A 23,108-nucleotide genomic window follows, 5' to 3' on the forward strand; every position below is an offset into this window, starting at 1 on the left:
TTGAAATAAAAATCAGCAGTCATATTGTATGTGTGGGCTGGTCAGGAGCAGTATGTGTTAAGAGATCCTGAAACACTATTTTTTTTGTTTTCATTTAGGACACAAGATGTCTTTAATTAAATGCAGCAAAAAAAAATGAATGTGAATGTCTCAAGATTTCCACAAAGGTTGAAAGCTGAGTGTCTGAGTAAGAGAGCTTACAGTATCTTCAATGGCAGACAACATTTAGAACAATCACTTATGAGGTTTTACTCACCAATCCCACACAAATCCACATATTACTGGATCTTCCATTTTTAGATATTGGTCAAATAAAACATTTTAACCGAATAAAATGCAAAATGAAGAACTTTGTCAAAAAGTATAAAGGTATCACTGAAAAGCAACAAAATGCTTCAAAAGCACCACTGTGTACAAAGATAACCCTTCTATTTCATACACATTTGGGTATTTTTTTTACCCATACATTTTCAAAAAGTATGACCACCATATTAAAAAAAAAAAAAAAATCACATTTGGTAGTTTTCACTACATCACAATTCACCCTACTCAAGTGATCCTGGGATGCCATTTTGGCCTTTAGAGTTTATGATGTTAAACAAAACATGTCCATTATTTACTTGAGGCACACATCTGAAAAACAAGCCAAGTGACAAATGGAGAACACCCTTATAAAACCAGAGGTACATGGGTCTACACGGGTACTTCACTGCTCCATCCTCATAAGCTCCAGTGATCTTTTTTCCCATTACTAGGTCAAAGTGCAGTCATTTTCTTAGGCACACAACCAGAATACTTTGCTGAACATGAGGCTTTACAGGTAAAGTCTTTGTTGGATGTGTTTCAAATGGAACAGCAAGAAACTTGAAAAACCGTTGAATCACATGTTACTGGTGATAAGCAGCAGGCACCAAATAAATGGTAAATACAGTAGGCACACAGTTTAACTGCAAACAAGGGTGCAAACTGCACAAATCTTAATTCTCATGATGAGTTGTCTATTCTGATTCTTCTTCATCTCGGACCTAAAATCAGTACAAATGAGTATTAATAAGATGCACAAAATGTTGAAAGACAGCTGTTTTATTGAGGATCTTTACACAATGTGCCAAAGAACCCCATTTTAAGGATAGATTAGGATAAATTGGACTTGGAAAATGGTGTGGTATGGATTTTATTTTTACTTCCACACAACATCAGAAATGGGTGTGCAATGTGTGTAGACTCACCATCATGGTGGCCTTTTGAGATGCAAAGTGAAATCAAATTTCTGATTGTAGTCCACAGGAATTTTTTCCGACAGAACATATAGGCCAATAAAAATGACTTCTTGTAAGTGTAGAAGCACCAGTTATAATTCTGTGACTGTGAATATTATTTACATGTGACAGGAAACTAGCTGGCTCTTACACAGATCATCAAGGAATGACCATCTGTCATGTCAGTGTGTATCTACCAAATACTGCATTCCTGTAACTGATCATTTTAAATCATTAGGCCAAAAATGCAATAGAATTAGCCCAAAACATATAATTTTCAAATGCATGTAATACTGGACACAGTGTCTTGTAACCGTGCAAGTCATAGCAGCCCATAGTATTTTCAGACATCTATTCAAATACTCATTTAGCATTACATCAAAAGAGGTAAGTGGTAGACCTCAATCTGCTGTAGTGCTGTTAGTTTTATGAACTGAAAGGCAATTCAAAGTCAAATTATGAAAATTATTGAGTAGATGAAAACAAATTAACCATGCACTGGATTACAATGTTCCATTTAAAGGCAAAACTGTATAAAACACACACACACACTCTTGCACACATTTTCCTTTGTTTGAGCATCTTTTCCTCTTGTTTTATACCAGTATGGAATAAACATAAAATATACTTACTAACTTCAAAAAAATAAGATGCATTTTTTCTGCCTCACAGATCTAGTGTCCCGAGTTTGACTCCTGTGCCCACTCATTGCTTGTGTGGAGTTTGGAGTTTTCACGTACTGCTTATGTCTGCATCACTTTTTCCTGTACCGCCCCGAAAATGTGCATGTTAGGTTGACTGGAATTTTCAAATTGGCTGTGTGTGGACGCAGGTATGGATGTGTGCAAGCGTGATATGTACAGTCCTGTGATGGACTGACAACTTATCTGTATTTAGAAGATAAACTAAATCCAATAAAAGCATGCAAAACAAACTGGAAACTATACATTACAAAAACTATAGAGATGTGGTGAATGGACTCAGCAACATACTACAAGCCTGAATCTACACCTCTGATAAGGTGAAAAGGTTAAGTAGCTGCACTGGCCTTGCAAGAGGGAAATAAAAAACATTGTAGGATGAACCTTGTGGGATGGGAATATCAAGCTGGGGTTAATATAAAAAAACTTCTATTTGTCACAGTATTCTAAATAAGGGAACCTAAGGGATAGGGCTGATCGACTACAGGGGACATGACTACTGGTTCACATTTTGTTATACCTGTTCCACTCCCTCCACCTCTGGGATGTAGAACTGCAGCATATTCTGGATACCATTTCTCAGGGTGATAATTGAGCTTGGACAGCTTGTGCAGGAACCTTGCATCTCCAGCTTTACAATTCCATCCTTGAAACCCCGGTAAAGAACATCTCCTCCATCTTCTTGTACTGTGGGTCTAAGCCATAAAGAATAACAAAGTAAGGCTATGTGCCCAGGGCAGAAATATAGGCCTTTAAGTTACATAGAGTTATTTAGAACTTGATAAGACTATCCAAATGTCACCATGAACATTACAAAAGCCAAATCTCTTCTAAAATATTATCTTAATAATAATAATAATAATAATAATTTTTTTTTTTAATAATTTTTTGCATTTATATAGCGCTTTTCTCACTACTCAAAGCGCTCAGCAATTGCAGGTTAAGGGCCTTGCTTAAGGGCCCAACAGAGCAGAGTCCCTATTGGCATTGACGGGATTCGAACCGGCAACCTTCCGATTGCCAGTGCAGATCTCTAGCCTCAGAGCCACCACTCCGCCTCTTATTAGAAGCACTGTTTCTATATCTGAAGGATAGTGTTAGTTTCATTACCTTATTCGTGTGTCTAGAAGCTCTTTGATCATGGAAACAATCTCATCATCATCTTCTGAAGCAGCTTTAAAGAGTGATAGAAAATATAGCGAAATAGGGTTTCTAAAAGAGTTAATTTACAAAAAGTGCATGTGTAAAAATAAATGAAGAAAAGCTTTGTGTTAATGGTCTAAGCACCATTTACATATGTCTTTTTTCTTCCTTTACTCTACTCTTTATCATACCTGTGTCTATTCTGGGAGTTCCCTCAGTCACCACAGGCAGCCCTGAGCTGAAGAAATCCATAATAGTGGCATACACATCTGGTTTGATTACCTTCCATTCGTGCTCATCATCTACCTTAAAATAGAGTATCAAAAAGTACAATAACTTACACAAGCTCAAGAGCCATTATTGAGGAAAACAATGAAAAGTGTTAACATAGTATAGCTTCAGTAACCTAAACTTAGCTACTTCATACTAAACACACACAAGTTATTTTTGCAACTATCAAAATTAGAGTGAATTCCAGTTTAATTCAGAATACTCTAGAAGACTGTTCTGCTTTAACACAGTGCCCTGAAATAATATAATTTCAGTGGATATTCATCTTTTGCATGAATATGAGCAAAGGCATTATAGGACACATCTGTTGACAACTGTCATTTTTGTTCACACAGAAGCAGGTTCAATAAATGGATGATATACACTATATGACCAAAGAATGTGGACATCCTCCAAATTGTTCAGTTCAGGGGCCTCATGTATAAACGGTGCGTACGCACAGAAATGTTGCGTACGAACGTTTCCACGCTCAAATCGCGATGTATAAAACCTAAACTTGGCGTAAAGCTACGTACATTTCCACGGTAACTCATACCTTGGCATACGCAAGTTCTCCGCTCGGTTTTGCAGACTGGCGGCACCCAGCGTCAAAGCAGTGCTACTGTTCCTGTGTGCTCATCCTTTCTTTCTTAGCTTCACATTCCTGACGCGGCTTTATAAATACACTGACATTAACTGCATATTGTTTATTAGTGTAATGCATCTGATTGTAATTAACATGTAGCAATATAATGGTCCAGGGAATAGCCATAGTATTCCAAATACCATAACTGCTTTAGCATTGTTACGCTCACTGCATCTTGTTCTTCTTTTTGCTGCTCCCGTTAGGGGTTGCCACTGCGGATCATCTTTTTCCATATTACTCTCACTGCACCACTCAGAGTATTTATATCACTGTATCTGAGTGTGAATCACAGCAGCAGCTGATCGGAAAGAGAATTATCGGTATACAGTTTCAAGTACACACTACCTCAACCACGGCAAAAGCGTCAAAGCCTTTCCTGTACGGGCCTCGCGTTTCAGAAACAATTTCATCCCAAGAACAAGAAACGCACTCAATCAGTCCATCAAGTGCTCCTTGTAGAACTGTTTGTACTTATAAGTACAATCACCTCACTGTAAACTTACATTACAGTTATAATATTAATATTGCACAACCTGCGCTACTTTATAAAGTGCGTATGATGACAATATCATTTTTAAGATGAAATGCAGCAAAATATGTTGCTTATAGTATACAGATAAAACTTTAACTTCATTTAAATAATCTGTATTGTTAATAATTAAACATGTGAGGACACGGTGCTGCAGCACTAGCTAGTTCACAGATAGCTCCTGCCTTGCGCTATATTCTTGCTGGTGCTGACGCGACACTGGAAGGATAGACGAATAGAATAATTATACATGTACTACGAAGATATTTCAATGTTCCTTAAAAGTTTTGAAGAATCGGCGTTCTAAGCTTACAAATGGCTTAACATCTATTACAGAGCTGATTGTGTGGCGATTGGGTTTTTGGAGAAAGAAAAGTAAGGACAGGAATTGGAGGTTAGTACGTTTGAAAGAGACAGTACTTCTGTAATAAATTATTTCATCGAAGGTCACACATGGTGCAGCAAGCCTCTTGCGTGAGATATGAACAATCACTGCGCCACCATGTTCCCATGTTTAATAACATGCTTTCATTCCTATCATCATAAAAATGATATCACGTATAAATCTCAGTATTTTAATTATTCAGAGAGCTGTAATATCTCGAATGTAATGGATTCTGTGTCCTGTCGGAGAAAGAGAAAGAACGGAAGCACGTAGTGATTCACACACAGAGCACATAGAAGATCAAACACAGAACAAAGCATTTAACGTGCAACTTGAGAAACTAGTAAAAAAAAACGATTTTAAGATGAAGTTTATGATGTTCTACTTTAATGGCAAAATAAACTACGTGATTAAAGTGGAAATTTCGAGATTAAAGTTGACATTTCGTGCTTTTTTCCCCACTGTGTGTATATTTTTTTGTCTGTACCCTAATAAGCTTTCATATGACACTCAGACGGTGGGCTACGACTTGCCTTTTCACGGCGACTTTGATATGTGATTTCTTTTTTATTTCGGGCACTGTGCGACTTTGTGAACTTGATCTTTCGAGTTTCTCCGACACTTTGTCACTCGATCAACTTTCTTTTGTTGATTATACCACTGTTTAAACCAACAAATAGTACGTTTTTCCTTTGCCTCCACTTGGTATTCGCTGAAATTCTTATATTTTCCCCTGTGCTTTTCCCATTGTCTTTTCACAGAAGGCTATTTATATTGATTTGCATATTCAAAGAGGCGTAATTCTGGGAGGAGTTGGGGCGGGACAGAAGGCGCGTGCACGTGCGTTACTTTTCACGCTGATCGGGATTTATGTAGTGGAAGAACGTGAAAGTTTGCGTGCGCACAGATTCCTGCATCTGGATTTTTCTGTGCGTACGCACAATCCCGCTTTTGTGCTTACGCCATGTTATAGTGTGAGTTCTACGCACGGCATTATACATGAGGCCTCAGGTGTTTAGCCACACCCATTGGTAAAAGGTGCATAAAATCAAGCACACAGCCATGAAATCTGCATTGAGACATACTGGTTATAGATTAGCTCGTAATGAAGAGCTCAGTGATTTTAAATGTGGCACTGTCATAGGATGCCACCTTTGCCATGAGTCAGTACATTAAATTTCTGCTCTACGAGATATGCCCCGGTTAACTGCAAATGCTATTATTATGAAGCAGAAGCATCAAGGAGCAACAACAGCTCAGCTACGAAGTGATAGACCACGTTAATTATCAGAGCAGGCAGTCTGAGTGATGAAGTGCATCATGCATACAAATTGCCTCTCCTCTGTTGCATCACTCATAACAGAGCTCCAAACTGGCTCTAGAAGCAACATTAGTGCAAGAACTGTGTGTTGGGAGCTTCATGAAATGGGTTTCTATGGCCAAGCAGCTACACACAGCCTAAAATCACCACATGCAATATAATTTTTTCTCTTAATCAGAATTCACTTTATTGGCCAGGTACTCGAATATGTACTAAGAATTTGTCTTGATAGTATTGGTGCAACATACAAGGCCAACTAAGAATACAAAAGATAAATATAAGAAGACGAAATATAAAATGATAAAATATGATAAAGCTTACAAGGGCAATACAAAAAAAATAGACACAGTAGGATTAAAATGTTCAGGCAGTCTAGTGTGCAAGTATATATAGATACTGAGTAGATACTCAGATCTGATTAGTAAGAATAACTGTTTAAGTTATGGGTTGTTTTAGCTTTCAAAGCACAAAGACATTTGCCAGAGGGAAGTCTTTGGAACAGGTGATGCCCTTGGTGAGTTGGATCAGCAATTACCTTTGCAGTCCTCTTCCTTACCCTGGACTCATATAGGACTTCAATGTGCATTAAGTTACAGCTTATGATCCCTTCACAAGCATTGATGAAGCATTGCATATTGGCCTTAGCCTGAAAACAGGCAGCACCAAACTAGTCAGTTATGGATGAGGTCAGAATGGACTCAATAATGGCTGTGCAGAATTGGATCAATACTGCTTGAGGGAGATTGAATCTCCTCAGCTGACGCAAAAAGAACATTCTCTGATGGGCTTTCTTAATAATGTATGTGATTTTATTGTCCCACTTAAGGTTTTGTAACAGCACAGTTCCGAGAAACTTAAATGATTCTATCATCACAACGGCTGAGCCATTTATTGAAAGTGTGGCTGAGCCATTCATTAAGAGCTGGGTAAAGCAGGTTGCCATTGGACTCTTGAGCAGTGAAAACATCTTCTCCAGGGTGATAAATCACACTTCACGATCTGGAAGTGAGATGGATGAATACAGGATCGGCAGGCACCAGGAAAATGCTACCCTCTGGACTGCACAGTACCTACAAGAATGTTTGGTGAGGGTGGGTTAATAGTCTTTGGCTATTTTTCATGGTTTGGGATAGGCCCCCTTGTTCCAGTGATGGGTACTGTTAATGCTACAGCATGCAAAGACATTTTAGATAACCGTGGTCTTCCAACTTTGAGGCAACAGTTTGGGACAGACCTTTTCTGTTTCAGCATAACTGTCCCCTTGAACACAAAACCAGGTCCATAAAGACATGGTTTTGATGAGTTTTATGTGGAGCATCTTGTATTGCCTACATAGAGCCCTGACCATAACCCTACTAAATAACTTTGTGATGACCTGGAATGCTGATTGTGAGTCAGGTCTTCTCACCCTAAATCAGTATTTCATCACACAAATAAATGCTCTTTTGGATGATTAGGCACAATTTCCTCAAAAAAGAAACCTCCAAATTCTTGTAGAAAGTCTTCCATGAAGAGTGTTATTGCAACAAAGGGGTAGGTAAGTGGGATGCAACTCCATATTAATGCTCATGTTGTTGGAATGGGATGTCCAACAAGCTCATACAGGTATGATGGCCAAGTGTCCACAAACCTTTTGACATGTACCATATTATTCATATAGTATACATAGAAGTGCTCAATATCTATTTATAACACATAGCTAAAAATGCTAACATATTTATATTTAAATATACTGAAACGCCTGCTGGAGTACATTGATCCTGTGGTTGAAACAATGCAAGGCAATTCAACTTATGTGGATTTTTTTTTTTTTTTTTTTTTTTTTTTTTTAAAAGATTTTTACTTAAATGAGTATCTAATAAGACATTTACAGTCAAAAAGCAGATTCAAATGATTTTTATAGCCTAATGGTAGTTTAAACAAAGTTATAGACTATCTTTAATAGATTGTAAACAGTTAAACAATTTAGATACCTAGCCAGATTGCATTTTAGATATAATTAGACAATATCATAAACTAGCAGCATGTTTTATTAATGACTGCTTTCGTGTTATCACCAGTTAATAGTACTTCTGGGATTCAGTCTCATTTTCTCCACTACAAAAAAGAAAAAGGAAAAACACAAAAATGTCTCATAATTTAGTTAGTAGTTTAGTAGTTAACTTCTCAATCAAGATGGCAGCACGAAAGTGCCAACTTGACTTATGAGTGCTAGCAGAGATTGCTGTCGACTCACATGTGAAAGTGGGTTATCTCAGTTTGGCAACAGTCAAGCTCAGAGAGGTATTTTGTATTTTTCTTACTTCTTTTTACCATGTGAAAAAGGGCAAAACTTCACTGACGTCAGACTTAAACTCCTCTCCAGCAGGTATTTTTGTTCTGAACACAGGAGAATGTAAATGGGAAATTAGGATGTTAAATTAGAAAAAAATGACTTTAGAAATAATAATAAAGGCTTTTAGTTCCTTATCAGTTTATTGTAAGGAAAACAAGCTACAGCAATCAGCAGGAAGATGAGTGTAGGTCTTTTGGAGGCTTCGTTTTGAGCTCTTATTGGTGTGGTAACAGAGTTACTTCAGTTTTTTAAAACCGCATGCCTGTTTATCCCTTTTGCAATACAGCTGCTAATGTCAAGTATCAATTTGCAATGCTGAAGCATCCAAGTAATGTGATGTTTCTATCTGGGTCTTTCACATGGTATATACCCTGGCTGCATAAAATACAGAGTGCATTCACTTTTCAGCTAGTGGATTTACATTGTACATTATCTAATGTCTATCTAATGATCTAAAATCAAAATAATTAAATTATCAGTGGATAATGAAACATTTAAAAAGGCTTTTCAGTGTCTTCAAAATCAAAGTGCATTAAACATAAGACATGCATAAGAATGTGATTAGGAAGTCAGATGGTCTTACTAAAGACAGAAGAAATACATCACCTTTGTTATTGTGATAAAGTCTGGCCCCAGGAATACACTCTTCACACCTTCAATTCGGAAAAGCTGCCTGGAGGATAAACAATAATCTCAGTTATACTTGTGTACCTAATGGAAAGAAATGTCTACCAGTAGGTGCTGCCAATTCTCTTAAAAATAATGAATACCCTGAAAAGCACACTGTAGGGTGGCTATTAATATGAAGTACAAGAAGCCAGGAGAAACTGCAATATATTAAAATAAGTACAGATGTCGACAAACTAACCGCATACAATAGCTCAAATTGTCACATTAATAGATGGATGCTGAATAGAAAGCATTTGTCTAAGAGCCCTTTCAAGTATAGGTATTTAAAAGGATTAGTAGTGTTCCCAATATATGCTGTTATTTGAGTATATAGAATTACCCAGAAGTGGTGTTCACAAAACAGAAACAAAAACATGTTTTGTCAGTAAGAGAATAATTAGAATAGTTACAAAGATCAGGCAATATAAGCAAGACAGCTAAGAGTGAGGCTATCTAACAGAATTCCATTTAACTAAACAATATAATTAATATACCTTGCCAGGGGAGAGCACACAGCAGTGCTTGAATTTGTAAAGTCCATAGTTCCAGATTGCAGAACCAAGCAGCCTGGGATGAACTTGAGACTGTTGGGGTTTGGTGTTTCCTGTGTCTGAATAAACATTGTCCTTGCTAGAAGAAATTAAAGCAACAAGAGAATAAGAGCAATGTGTAAAAGCATACATATTTCATTTAAGTTAATAACTATTATTTATAAACTCTGAAACTCAGCATTACAAATAAAAATAAGTTAGACAAGACAGAAATGATGACTTTTCAAGCAAGTCTTCTGGTATGGTCTTATTGTGTTCTGCCTGTCTCCTTTCTTTATGTTACTCAGTTTCACCGAGTTGAGACAATCTCAGCTTAAAAAAAGTCATTTTGCAGTCACATTACAAGATTTGCTTCATTAGTTTCCTTTGCTTATTTTTATTTTTATGAAAAAAATGACAGCAAATGTGTAATTGCTTTTTGTACAGATCGATGGCAACAGTTCTCCCCCCCAAAAAAACCCCTACTTGAAACATTTATGAAACAAATGAAGTTGTGTGTGCCCTTACAGATAACTCCCTTAGTAAGTAAACGCTGTCCTGTACTTACACTTAGCACCTCACAAGTCACTGAGGTGTGGATACTACCATTTACTTCAAAATTAATACAGAGAAAATAAAGAAAAAACAAATAAAAAGGAAAAATATCAGAAACAAAAGCAAACAAAATGATATTCAACCCTCCGCACAATAGAAAAAAGAGACATTAGCAAAAGAAAATCTAACTTTTTAAATATCATAGAACTAGTCGTAGCATAACAGAATGAATCACAAACCAGTATGCTTATTGTAAAATAATATTAATGATTTCTTGCAATGTTTTAAAAAGTTCTTGAACACATCTTCTAAGACAGAATTTGATTTCTTCTAATTTGAGATAATAGAGAACATTACTTACTGTACTTATAGAAGATGGGTTGGGATACTTCCAGTTGAGCAAAATAAATGTGTATGGTGGTAGTGTAGCGTAGGCTATTACATTGGACATACCCTATGCACTTTAACTCCATCCTGGAGTTGACCAAATATCACCATCAATGGACTAGTAGTGATTGTGATGCTAAGGCTGTCTGAGAAAGAATTTTTATCCAAAATGACATTAATTTAATGCATTCCCAAAGCATAGTGATGCTGAAGCTAGATGTCAGCACTTACAGGGTGGGTCCTGATGAAATATGGAATGCTTGGTGCATATAGAACTAGAGTTAATTTTATGTAAGGCTGAGTTCCATTTCTTTTCCGAGATGCTAACTGAAACGTCCTTTTCCCACCATTCCAAAGGATCTATTAAATAGTTTTACATATCACTGAAACGCTGTCTAAGCATTCATCAAGAATAACCAGTATGGCCTCTGGGATTGATATGGGTTGACTTGTGGAAAGTAGGGTAGGTTTATTTTAACAAATTTTCTAATTTGTATACAGGAAAAAGCTGGAAATTTAAATTTGGAGCATAATTGTTAATATGATGCAAATATGTTAAAGATGTCAAAGTGTTTTAATCCGGAGCATTTTGTGTAAATTGAACACAGAGTAAGTCTGAGAAGACGGAAAAAGTTGATTATTGTGTATTGGAGCAACAGATAAGAGATTCTCTACCTTTAAATGTTTTCTGATTTCTTAGGTTAACTAGTGTCCCTAAACTGGCTCAGCATGAGTGGTTGGGTGTACAGGCCTGCCTTGCAATGAATTGGGCTTCTCACTGCTACTTGTTCCTGCCTTGTCCATGATGATGAATGTATGAATGCTGACTTTACAGTCATAGGTGAAAAAAAGCCAATATGCTAATGTTTGCAAGAAATCAACAAACCTTCAGATTTCCCCAATTAAATGGAAAAAGCTTCATTCTCTCCCCACCTGGCATACGCAGAGTAGTCATCATGGGGCGATACAGTTTGGAGGTATCATGCTGCTTGACAACATACCGGTTAATTCCACTGAACCGGCACCTGGGTAGTGACAGTAAAGGAATCCTGTAGGGGAAAAAAGAAAGTGCAGGTTAATACCAATAGTATGGAAACAGTGTCTTGGAAATCTATCAGATCATTTAACAGATTACAGATGTCACTGGATTATACTTATGCATCCTGCTCCGGTCTGCTTTTATTACAGACGCGCATGTTCAAAATTAAAATTGTGAAGTTATTAGTCAACTTTTTTTTTTTGTCAAAAAAGTAAATTCTATTTACACATTAAACTTCACTTTGAGTGTCCATTTTAGGAGTTTTGCCACCTGAACATATCAAACACAAATTTGTTTTGATTACTTTTCACCGACATATTTTTATTTAATGGCAGGACTGTTCACTCGGGTACAATTGTCTTTGTTTAATCTTTTGATTTCTAAGTACTTTTTAGTAGTTAGAAAATATAGATTCTATGTGAGCTTGCCACACTTGTATCCACAACAATTATAAGGTTGTCAACATAGCCCTTTTCACAAAGCACGCCATCCCTGCTGAGGAGTTTGTTCAGTGTGATGGCCACATTCAGCTATTTATCATCCCTTGAGATTTTGTAATCACAATGCCAAGCAGTCATACCCTACTGCTGTCTCAAGGAGGATGAGCAGCCGAGGGTTGTGTCACCCTGGGGGGAATTCCTTATAAGAGATACACATGCTGATCACAAGACATTTCCAAAGCACACAAGACTACAGCACAAACCAACAAAACACAGCAAGAACTGCATTATTAAAAGCCAATATATAATAGAAGCACAAATCCTTTTGGAATGTCATTCTCACAAAAAAATAATGCAGTTTTTGAGCTTTTTTTTTTTGTAATCACTTAGATAACAATGTTCACAGATGGCAAATTAAATAATCAAATGTCAAAGCTTCCTGCAAAACTTCTGCATGGCAGAAAGCATCACGGTAAGTAGTATAGGTCTTCTTATCATACATTAACAACTTAAAAGGGCATAGACAAGAAAAGAAGCTTTTAAAAAACACTCACTGTTTCGACAGTGAGTGCAAATGAAACACAAAAGATGCAATATGAAGAAGGGCTTTCAATTTAGTATTTAGAACTTTAAGCAGAAATCATTTGATTTATTAATTTATGGATAGCTGAGACTTGTAACTTATATATCAGCCATTAAGAAATAGTACAATGTGTAGATGAAAGTGTCAAAGCAGAACAGAAAATGAAACAAAAACACATACTGATACATCAGTGGACAGATGTCTATGAAACATATAAGTTGGCCGGCTACCAGGATAATAAAACAACTAACCATTAGGGGAGCTTTTAGTGGCATTTGTCGTTTTGGTTAAGTATGTACAGTACAATGAGCAAAGCAAACAGAGCTGAGGTAAGCTGCACTCCAGCAGTAAGCAACCCACCTCACCCTAGTCTGTGACATGACAGAAACTTTGTTGTCTTGCTGTTTCAAGAAGTGTTATGGCAAGTAACAAAATCACAAAGTGCCCAAAGTGAAATTATATGAAACAAGGTAAACAATATAAAAAATCTTTTTCTTTCTTTTAATTTAGTCACAATTTAATAAGGAATAGGAATGAAGTACTTCAGAAGTAATTCACCTGCAAAGCCAACCTATTTGTGAAACCTATTTGGGTGCTCCAGTCTCTTCCCGTAGCCCAAAGACATGCAGATTAGGTTGACTCGCAACAGCAAAATTTATGCTAGGGTGTATGAGAGTGCTCACTCTAATGGACTGGCGCCCTGAACAGGGGATTGTTCCTGCCTTATGCTCTGTGCTTGCTGACACAGGCTCAGGCCTTTGTGACCCTGCTCAGCATAAATCAGGTTTAGAATATGGTACGGAATATGAGTTTCAGTCTCAGAAATGCACAGAAGGTAAAGCAGCTTTTTAGGATGTGACCCCTACTCTTTTGTCAAACATTATACAGTTAACCAAATGTTTTAGAACAGCACGAGCTATAGTTCTGCTCCATTCTTGCCATTTGTGGCATAAATAGCCCATTTGTGCTAAACTGTTGGGCAAACTGCGTTTCTTGCTCAGCAGATCTGATCTTCTGCCCACAGGTCAATTGCAGCTCCCTTTCTAATCCCATGCTATCTTTATATCATTTAGGTGAGCTGCATCTTTCCCATGTAATTAATTAATTGAGAGACCTTTTAGCTGCAGGGTGACAACAACTGTTCATTACAAAAATAATGTACTGCTGATAGTGCAGCAGTGAGGTAGTTTATACTGTAACATAAATAGTGAGGACATGTTAGTTCAGTCGATGTTTATTGAGCGACACTTACATAATTACTTTCCTCTTCCACTTACTTCCAGATAAGCTTGCACACATAACTACCCCAAAGACAAACTAGTACTTCAGATCCTAGTGGCTGTAAACTGAGTAAAATGAAAAAAAGTACATGAAAAATATAAGTTGATGTAACTGCACTTAATATAAAGTATGAATTAGTTTACTGTTTCAGTTTTAAGTCACAGAATGTTTCTCTCTTTGAATATAGACTAGGGAGATCCACCCCTGCTCACCCACCCCCGGGTTTGATTATCCGGATATACAATTTAAAGAGATTGTTATTTTCATGGGAATTGTTGCACACTCTTTCGATTCTATGTTGCATCGCTTCTCCATGATCATAAATATACATCTGACCGAATTGTGGTTTGTTCGAAATTAAACTTGTGGTAGCTTTAATTGTTGTGGGACCACAGATTCTCATAGCATATGGTCCATTATTGTGTAAATCTACGTTTTGAGCATTGAATGATGCGATCGAGAAAAGTTTATTGTAGACGTGGATATCTTGTCTGTAGTGTTTGTGGATTTCACTTTCACCAAACAACAAATCTTTTAATTCTCGCGGATAGGCCTCTTCATTGGGAGGCAACACGAATTTGATGATCTACAAATCTCCGACTTAAACTTTAGATAGATACTTTATTAATCCCAATGAAATTTAAAGCCTTACAATATCAACATACTTCTGACATACCACCTATGTCCATATATTCAATCCTTTTTTTGCTGTTCCGTTATTTCATTGAGTAATAATTTCCGTTTGTTTGTGCTAATGCGATCTTTAATTTCTTTTTTTTTATTGAAACTTTCGTATTTTACTACTTTCATATTCTTTAACTTGCTCTACATGTGTATCGTGCCAACGTTTTGTTTTTTTTTTTTTGAGCCTTTCGAATTCCACTGCTTTCATAATCTCTAACCTGCTCTGCATGTGTATCGCACCAACGTTTTTGAACGTCTTTTTTTTCTGACCCCGATTGGACCTACGAGGTTTTCAATTCCATTTGGTCCATGCTAATTATTACTTTCCTTATTTTCTGAATTTGCACATAGATTATTATTGTTCTTCTGTGCATTCTTTTTTGCCTTCTTTTCCCTCCAACGCTTTTGTGTCTCTTTTCGACACGCTGCACTTTTTTTCTCCATTTAGTCGTTGACGTGCATTCTAGAACATATAAAAGTTTTAAGAGCTGGGAGCACATGAAGTATGTCTGCCAAAAGTATTCCAACAACTGAGAGGTTAGATGTTCATGACCTTGTTTTAAATTGTTTGTAAGTAGGCCATGACGTGCTTGCTTCCAAAGGTTGTAAAGTCTAGCCTCACGGGACATCAATATGTCTTTCCGAGAAGATCATGTCTCAACCTAAGATTTTTTTTAATATACTAGAGAGACAAGTTTTCAAATTTGCCAAAGTGTTTAAATGGGAAATTTCTAAATTTGGTACAGCACAATCTATTTCAGATCTCAATGAAAACTGAACTATCTTGACAAATTTCCTTGAAGAGTAAGTGAGCCACTTTTCAACAAATCTGGTCCACTGGGGCCAAGTTGTTTCATGAGGACAGACAGGACTATTACAATAGGTGCTTCTCGCATTATATATGAATGCACTTAAAAAGGCACTGCACTCCTCTGCAAGAATGTGAATGAGAGGCAGAAGCAGAATTTATTTGACTAGTATGCGATAGTTTACATGCATCACGCAACTCCAGATAGGTCTTTATGCTTCCAAAAACCTCTTTATAGTCAGTTTTGCATTTGCATAATCACCTCTGACACCAATTTTAGTGTCAGTTTTGTGAAATTGTATGTGAATTGAAGCTTGCCTGTTTAACTCATAACTAGCAACCTAATATATGTTTCACATTCCTCATCAAATTTATCAGTATTTCTTCATCAGTGTTATCTGATCACTCCTACCACTTTCTTTTACTGTATGTGGACTCGTTCCCTGGACACTTTTTAATATTGTTTCTTTATCAGTATGCTTCTGCTGGAGTATGTGAATTTCCCCTTAGATAAATAGATACATACTTTATTAATCCCATCTATCAATATTCTTCAATTTTGCTTGAACGACCAATGAAGGAAATTAGCTTGAAAAAAGGAATGAATAGATGAGGCTAGTACACAGAGTGGCAGTGGCATTCATGCTTAATTTACACAACATGATATGCTGTATGTACCACACACACTGTAGACATGTGCTTATTTAATTTCTGTTTGAATCAAATTGCATTGCAAGTAGACGTTCTCCCTTTGTCACGTCTTTCGTGTCTTTGATGTGTATAAACCAATGTTCAAATTCCTCCCACAGGCCAAAAATACTGCCCAGCAACTTGTTTGATGCTGGTTCTGTTTGTGTGGGTTTTTCATAGCATCTGGGGTGTTGCTTGACTCAGCTCTTGGCAGGTTAACAGACAGTTGCATGCCAATATACAGAAATGATACAGAGATGCCACTCAGAGATTCTCTGCTAGACCAAACCAATGAAAACGCAGACATTTAACAAGACAAATTTCTCCCTTTATGAAAACACAGATACATAGATGCATTTTCAAGTACAATGCATAGTAGAAATTCCAGTTTAGGGTTACATCTTACTATAAAGATGAATTTGAAATACAGAGCCTCAGAATTGCACATACACAGCGTCAATTAATATTTTTACCCATCTATTTTGCTGGAGCAGACACCCCAGTGAAAGATGCATTTTCAAGAATTTTCAGCAGCCAATATTATTCTACAGTAACATTATACGTGTAATTTGATTAAATTCTGGGGAAGAGCATACAGACTGGCAGCATCATAGCCATGAAGGCCCACTTCAATGTGGCAGGCAATAAGACCCTCGCTACAACTGCTCAGTTCATCTACAGAGCTATGCTCCTATGCACACTGGATATTAATAACAAGAAATACCTACAGAAAGCACTTCCCATAGTGATAAACCCCAAACCACTCTGCAACAGTGTCTGCCCACCTGCCATGCACTAATGACACTGTCGCATTCACTGCCCCACCAGCAGAATAGGCAGTTTACGATTGTGGACAACTAAATGAAATCTTAGACACAATTATCAGCTTGATCTGAGACCAGGACGCCACCCGTCTAAGTAAGCATCCGTACTACCAATCAACTGATACAAGCAATTCAGCCTTATTGGTGCTTACAACGTCTCATATATTTTGTATATTTATGTGAAGATAAAGAATTTTCAACATGAACATTTATATACAGTATTTATTTATTAATGAGGTAAAATAATTTGAGTTATGAAGTTTTGTACTTAACTTCATTCTAGTTTAGCATGGCACCAGAAAATGGCAATGTGTTGAATGTTGGTCGGATATGTAAGTAATAATTTTATTGCGCTTTATATAAGTTATAATACTATTACTGCAACTATGAATTGTCATCTGATGGGTCATTGTGCCATTTACTCATCAGGTGCTGCAAGGTTCTTCACCGTTAGGACCAGCAACAAATACTTTTCATTACAGTGTAACACACAGGTGTCAAACTCACATCCTGGAGGGCCGCATTGGCTGCAGATTTTCATTCAACCCACTTTTTAATTAGTAACCAATTACTGCTGCTAATGGAACAGACCTCCGTTGCCTTATTTAGTTTAACTGAGATGCTTTTTAGCATCCATAATCCTTAATTCTTTCTATTCACTTTAACCAGCAGCCAAAAAATGAGATGCAAAGCGATATGAGCATCTAATTCAATCTAATGAGCACCTCTCAAAATACAGCATGTTTCAATAAAATATTTGAAAAGAAATAAGAGAAGGTCTCAGAAATATTGATCTATTCTGGTTCACAAAACAGAAAGAAAATGAACAGTGGTGGAAATAGCAGAAACAGAGCACTAAAAGGCGACAGAGTTACATAAAGCGTTTCATTAAAAGCAAGATCTGGCTTCTAATTAAGAAGCTGGTTGGAGTCAAAACAGTGGCCATCCAGGAACTGTGCTTGAGAGTTAGCTGTTCATTTTTTAGCTCGCATTGCATCTCACCTCTGATTAAGGAAAAAGAAAAAAAAAACAAGGCTTCTGAACCTTAAAAACATATCAATTAAAGTGAAATTTGCTCCACTAGCAGCAGTAACTTGGTTATTAATTAGGAAAAGTGGCTGGAAGGAAAACCTGTGAAAACTGTGGCCCTACAGAGTCAGAGTTTGGCCCAGTGATAATAAACTGAATTATTGGTATATTGAAAGCAGCCTTACTGAACAACACTGAGATGAATATCTACATTTGGTTTATACATCTCCTAAATCAAAGAGACCTCTTAAAACCTCTTACATTAAAGATGTTCAAAGAACAACAGACTCCCTAAATCCAGTAAATTACAGTGCATCCGGAAAGTATTCACAGCGCATCACTTTTTCCACATTTTGTTATGTTACAGCCTTACTCCAAAATGGATTAAATTCATTTTTTTCCTCAGACTTCTACACACAACACCCCATAATGACAACGTGAACAAAGTATACTTGAGATTTTTGCAAATTTATTAAAAATAAAAAAATTGAGAAAGCACATGAACATAAATATTCACGGCCTTTGCCATGAAGCTCAAAATTGAGCTCAGGTGCATCCTGTTCCCCTGATCATCCTTGAGATGTATCTGCAGCTTAATTGGAGTCCACCTGTGGTAAATTCAGTTGACTGGACATGATTTGGAAAGGCACACACCTGTCTATATAAGGTCCCACAGTTGACAGTTCATGTCAGAGCACAAACCAAGCATGAAGTCAAAGAAATTGTTTGTAGACCTCCGAGACAGGATTGTCTTGAGGCACAAATCTGGGGGAGGTTACAGAAAAATTTCTGCTGCTTTGAAGGTCCCAATGAGCACAGTGGCCTCCATCATCCGTAAGTGGAAGAGGTTTGAAACCACCAGGACTCTTCCTAGAGCTGGCCGGCCATCTAAACTGAGCGATCGGGGGAGAAGGGGCCTTAGTCAGGGAGGTGACCAAGAACCCGATGGTCACTCTGTCAGAGCTCCAGAGGTCCTCTGTGGAGAGGAGAACCTTCCAGAAGGACAACCATCTCTGCAGCAATCCACCAATCAGGCCTGTATGGTAGAGTGGCCAGATGGAAGCCACTCCTTAGTAAAAGACACATGGCAGCCCACCTGGAGTTTGCCAAAAGGCACCTGAAGGACTCTCAGACCATGAGAAAGAAAATTCTCTGGTCTGATGAGACAAAGATTGAACTCTTTGGTGTGAATGCCAGGCGTCACATTTGGAGGAAACCAGGTACCGCTCATTACCAGGCCAATACCATCCCTACAGTGAAGCATGGTGGTGGCAGCATCATGCTGTGGGGATGTTTTATATCAAAGGAGTGGCTTCAGGACAACTCTGTGAATGTCCTTGAGTGGCCCGCCCAGACTTGAATCCGATTGAACATCTCTGGAGAGATCTTAAAAATGGCTGTGCACTGACGCTTCCCATCCAACCTGATGGAGCTTGAGAGGTGCTGCAAAGAGGAATGGGGCGAAACTGGCCAAGGATAGGTGTGCCAAGCTTGTGGCATCATATTCAAAAAGACTTGAGGCTGTAATTGCTGCCAAAGGTGCATCGACAAAGTATTGAGCAAAGGCTGTGAATACTTATGTACATATGATTTCTCAGTTATTTTATTTTTTTAATAAATTTGCAAAAATCTCAAGTAAACTTTTTTCACGTTGTCATTATGGGGTGTTGAAAAAAATGAATTTAATCCATTTTGGAATAAGGCTGTAACATAACAAAATGTGGAAAAAGTGATGCGCTGTGAATACTTTCCGGATGCACTGTAACTTTAATGTAAAGCGGCGAGCCACAGAATTTTACCACAAAGGGAAACGGGGAACTCTCGGTCACATTCAATATAGTGAGGCACTAGAGATGGACAATTGAGGTCTAACATAGAGTGGAGGAAGGACAAAATACAGACATCCCAAGTCAACAGGAGGTTCCGGGAAATCAATGTCTTCTCACAGACTTCTGCAAGTGAATCCCAATCTCCAAGAAATCCCTCCTAATTATTTTGGCAATACCACGGTACCAAAAAAAAAAGTTAACATTTCTACGATTCTCTTCTCTCACAGAGTGAAAACCCTTTGTGGAAGACTCCATCACTGTGCTGCACTTAACTTTTTCAATGTTCACGTACACATCATGATCATATGAAGGAGTACCCAAAAAAATAAAAAAATTATAAAACTAATTGTTCATCAGACTACATGAAAGAAATAATAGAAATAAATTAGAAATAATGTTACATTAGTTCTTGTTATTTTGTAACAGCAACTATTTAACAGTCAGCTGTGGTTTAAGTGATTGCAAAAGACATGTTCTGAGGTGTTACATACTGTATTAGATTTACTATTAGTTGCTAGATCACTAAAAAAATATACATAAAGGGTTACTCAAAATAAATTTTGTGTGAATGGGCAGATTGCAAGTTTATTTCTCAAATGAATGAAACAAATATAATTCTGCTTCCTTGCTATAAAATTATTACTAACAGAAATGGAAAAACAGTAACAGATATGCTATTATTCAGTTTTTATCTATGAATGTATTGTTTTTTGTGAAATGCATTAATATATTTTTACCACATAGCAGCAGAATAGTCTTAAAACAAAAAGTGCTCAGAGCAAAGGTGCAGTTTACATCTTTTATTGTACAGCACAACCAGCCATTCCAGATTAACAGAATTCAGAGGGCGGCTTGTGCCTGAAACTCTTGTGATTCTGCTGTCTTGAAGAAAGGAAGAAAAAACATAAAACAACTCACCAACACACATTGCTACGATTTTGAGGTATATGAGGATCTGCTGAAGTCAGCTAAACATGCTGTTTAAAATAAAGAGTTAACCTGAGCAGTGATACGGCCGTTATTTATTTAATTATAAACCCCGAATTGATCTGAAGGGGTTGGGTGTTCTGTCCCTCCACCTTACCCTAATCCCCAAGGAGAAAACCTCCCTGAAATCAGTTCTTCAGGGCTGAGATGTCCGTTTATGAAATTCCAATTGTGTATTGTGCGACATTATTATTAAGATTTAAAGTGAGCTTCTATCCAGAAAGAAACAAAGCAGCAGTCTAAATACTGAGCTGAGCAGGGCGCCCAGGTGGTGTTCGCCAAAAGACGACTTTATGAGGACTTGATGAGAGGTGCCATCCATCGCTCAATGGGGGTCACCGAGTCAAGACTCGTTTAGCGGGTGCTGATCGTTCTGAAAGGCCTGGACACACAATGGGCTGCGTGCAAGGGATTGCCTTCATTTCGGTAGTCGGTGAAGATCTACTGTCATATTTAAGCCTTCTGTTTGACTATCACCACCAGCAGCAGACTGCCCCGCTGAGCGCGCGCGCACACACACAGTTTCTGTCCAGACGGAGTATTTTAAACGAGTAAAGACTATGAGGAGGTGATGTAGGATTTGAGATAAACAGACTGCAGACTGTTCCTGTATATTCATAACTACAATGGCGGATGTCTTAAAAGTTGTTTCCACTGCCATTGGTTGTATCCCCAGTTAAAAGACCTGAAGAGCATATACAGAATATTGTCCCAGACCTCAGTGGGTCAAAAAGGCGGCGACACCAGCGACAATACAAAGAACACCGCGGGCCGGTGCGAGCAAGTGCAACGTTAGGCTGGTGTGTGGATACCCAAGGAAAAGTACATGGAGTTCGTGGGTCTCACTCTTATCTGCTGCTTTATTTTTATCGAGAAAATGGTGTAGTAAAACATTTTATAAATATTCTCAAACTCACTTGATCCTGAAAAAGCGCATGCAAAACGTAGATAAATCTAATTGACTTATTGGACACTGCAATTGAACCTTTACAATTAAAAGTGGAAACAGAAATGTAACAGTTACGTTTAGCCTACATATGTCTTTACAAACGAGGAGGTGGGAGACGTTTCTCAAAAATTTCTAACTGTAAAATTACCGCAATTAATTACACAAAAGATCACCTTAACAACAAGAGCACCCGTCTGGAGGACGCCATACTTGTGCAGGAAACACATTCGTGAATGAGTAAGGAAGCGGAGCCATTGGCTACCTAGAAAATGATAGACACTTGCCACGCCCACAAGTCTTTTATTTTAACGGAAGTTGGCAAACCAACTTAAGGTGCATTACCGCCACCAACTGGACTGGAGTGTGATGCAGAAAGGGGAGAAAAACCTATGACTATGCAATTTCCAATTAAATGCTCTCTAATAACCGTCTACTTTTTAAATAACAGAATATGGATCTATGAATCAAGTTAAACTTATCTCCATACCTTAATAGTTGTTCCAATAATCGTTCTAATGTCAAATTACCCACTCCCAAGGATTTAAAATATTGAATTCGTAAATTATATGCCACACACCCTAATAAAATATGATCTACAGTCTCTGATTACACGATCTTCATACTCCAGACTGATGCTGTCCTATCTTTAATAATGTATAATTTAATCTAGTGTGCCCAATTCTGAGGCGTGTTAATATAATATAATATAATTTCTTTCCTTCTTGTTTTAGATAGATAGATACTTTATTAATCCCAAGGGGAAATTCACATACTCCAGCAGCAGCATACTGATAAAGAACAATATTAAATTAAAGAGTGATAACAATGCCGATAACAATGCAGGTATACAGACAGACAATAACTTTGTATAATTTTAACGTTTACCCCCCCCCCCCCCCGGGTGGAACTGAAGAGTCGCATAGTGTGGGGGAGAAACAATCTCCTCAGTCTGTCAGTGGAGCAGGACGGTGACAGCAGTCTGTCACTGAAGCTGCTCCTCTGTCTGGAGATGACACTGTTTAGTGGATGCAGTGGATTCTCCATGATTGACAGGAGCCTGCTCAGCGCCCATCGCTCTGCCACAGATGTCAAACTGTCCAGCTCCGTGCCTACAACAGAGCCTGCCTTCCTCACCAGTTTGTCCAGGCGTGAGGCGTCTCTCTTCTTTATGCTTTATGCTATTCTTTATGCTGCTTCCCCAGCACACCACTTTTTTTTTTTGCCCCCTTTTCCCA

At 37.8% G+C, this 23,108-nt stretch overlaps 1 protein-coding gene across 3 annotated transcripts; it reads right to left on the bottom strand.

The window, feature by feature from the left end:
* Window positions 1–426: 426 nt before the first annotated feature.
* Window positions 427–22,128, bottom strand: nfu1 (NFU1 iron-sulfur cluster scaffold homolog (S. cerevisiae)). Of its 3 annotated transcripts, none has more exons than XM_028799080.2 (8): window positions 22,047–22,128; window positions 11,664–11,779; window positions 9,753–9,888; window positions 9,196–9,262; window positions 3,295–3,409; window positions 3,071–3,134; window positions 2,481–2,655; window positions 427–1,025 (listed from the first exon to the last, which is right to left on the bottom strand). In XM_028799080.2, exons 1-8 carry the CDS (start codon window positions 22,079–22,081, stop codon window positions 999–1,001), a joined length of 735 nt encoding a protein of 244 aa, XP_028654913.1. In that variant the 5' UTR covers window positions 22,082–22,128; the 3' UTR covers window positions 427–998. The 3 variants fall into 3 exon arrangements, with proteins under 3 accessions (XP_028654913.1, XP_051780247.1, XP_051780243.1); XM_051924287.1 differs by lacking the exon at window positions 22,047–22,128 and adding an exon at window positions 22,022–22,044; XM_051924283.1 differs by lacking the exon at window positions 22,047–22,128 and adding an exon at window positions 14,045–14,106.
* Between the last annotated feature and the right edge of the window lie 980 nt (window positions 22,129–23,108).

This window comes from Erpetoichthys calabaricus, chromosome 1, assembly GCF_900747795.2.
Source record: "Erpetoichthys calabaricus chromosome 1, fErpCal1.3, whole genome shotgun sequence".
NCBI classification, from domain to species: domain Eukaryota; kingdom Metazoa; phylum Chordata; class Cladistia; order Polypteriformes; family Polypteridae; genus Erpetoichthys; species Erpetoichthys calabaricus.

Bases quoted from the DNA above. Each gene is read 5' to 3' on its own strand.
- nfu1 (XM_051924283.1), bottom strand. From the start codon at position 14,091: ATGTGTGCAAGCTTATCTGGAAGTAAGTGGAAGAGGAAAGTAATTAT. The intron at 9,889-11,663 runs GTGGGGAGAGAA...AATTTCTTCTAG, and splicing joins GACTACTCTGCGTATGCCAG to CAAGGACAATGTTTATTCAG. The intron at 3,135-3,294 runs GTATGATAAAGA...CACTCTTTAAAG, and splicing joins AACTCCCAGAATAGACACAG to CTGCTTCAGAAGATGATGAT.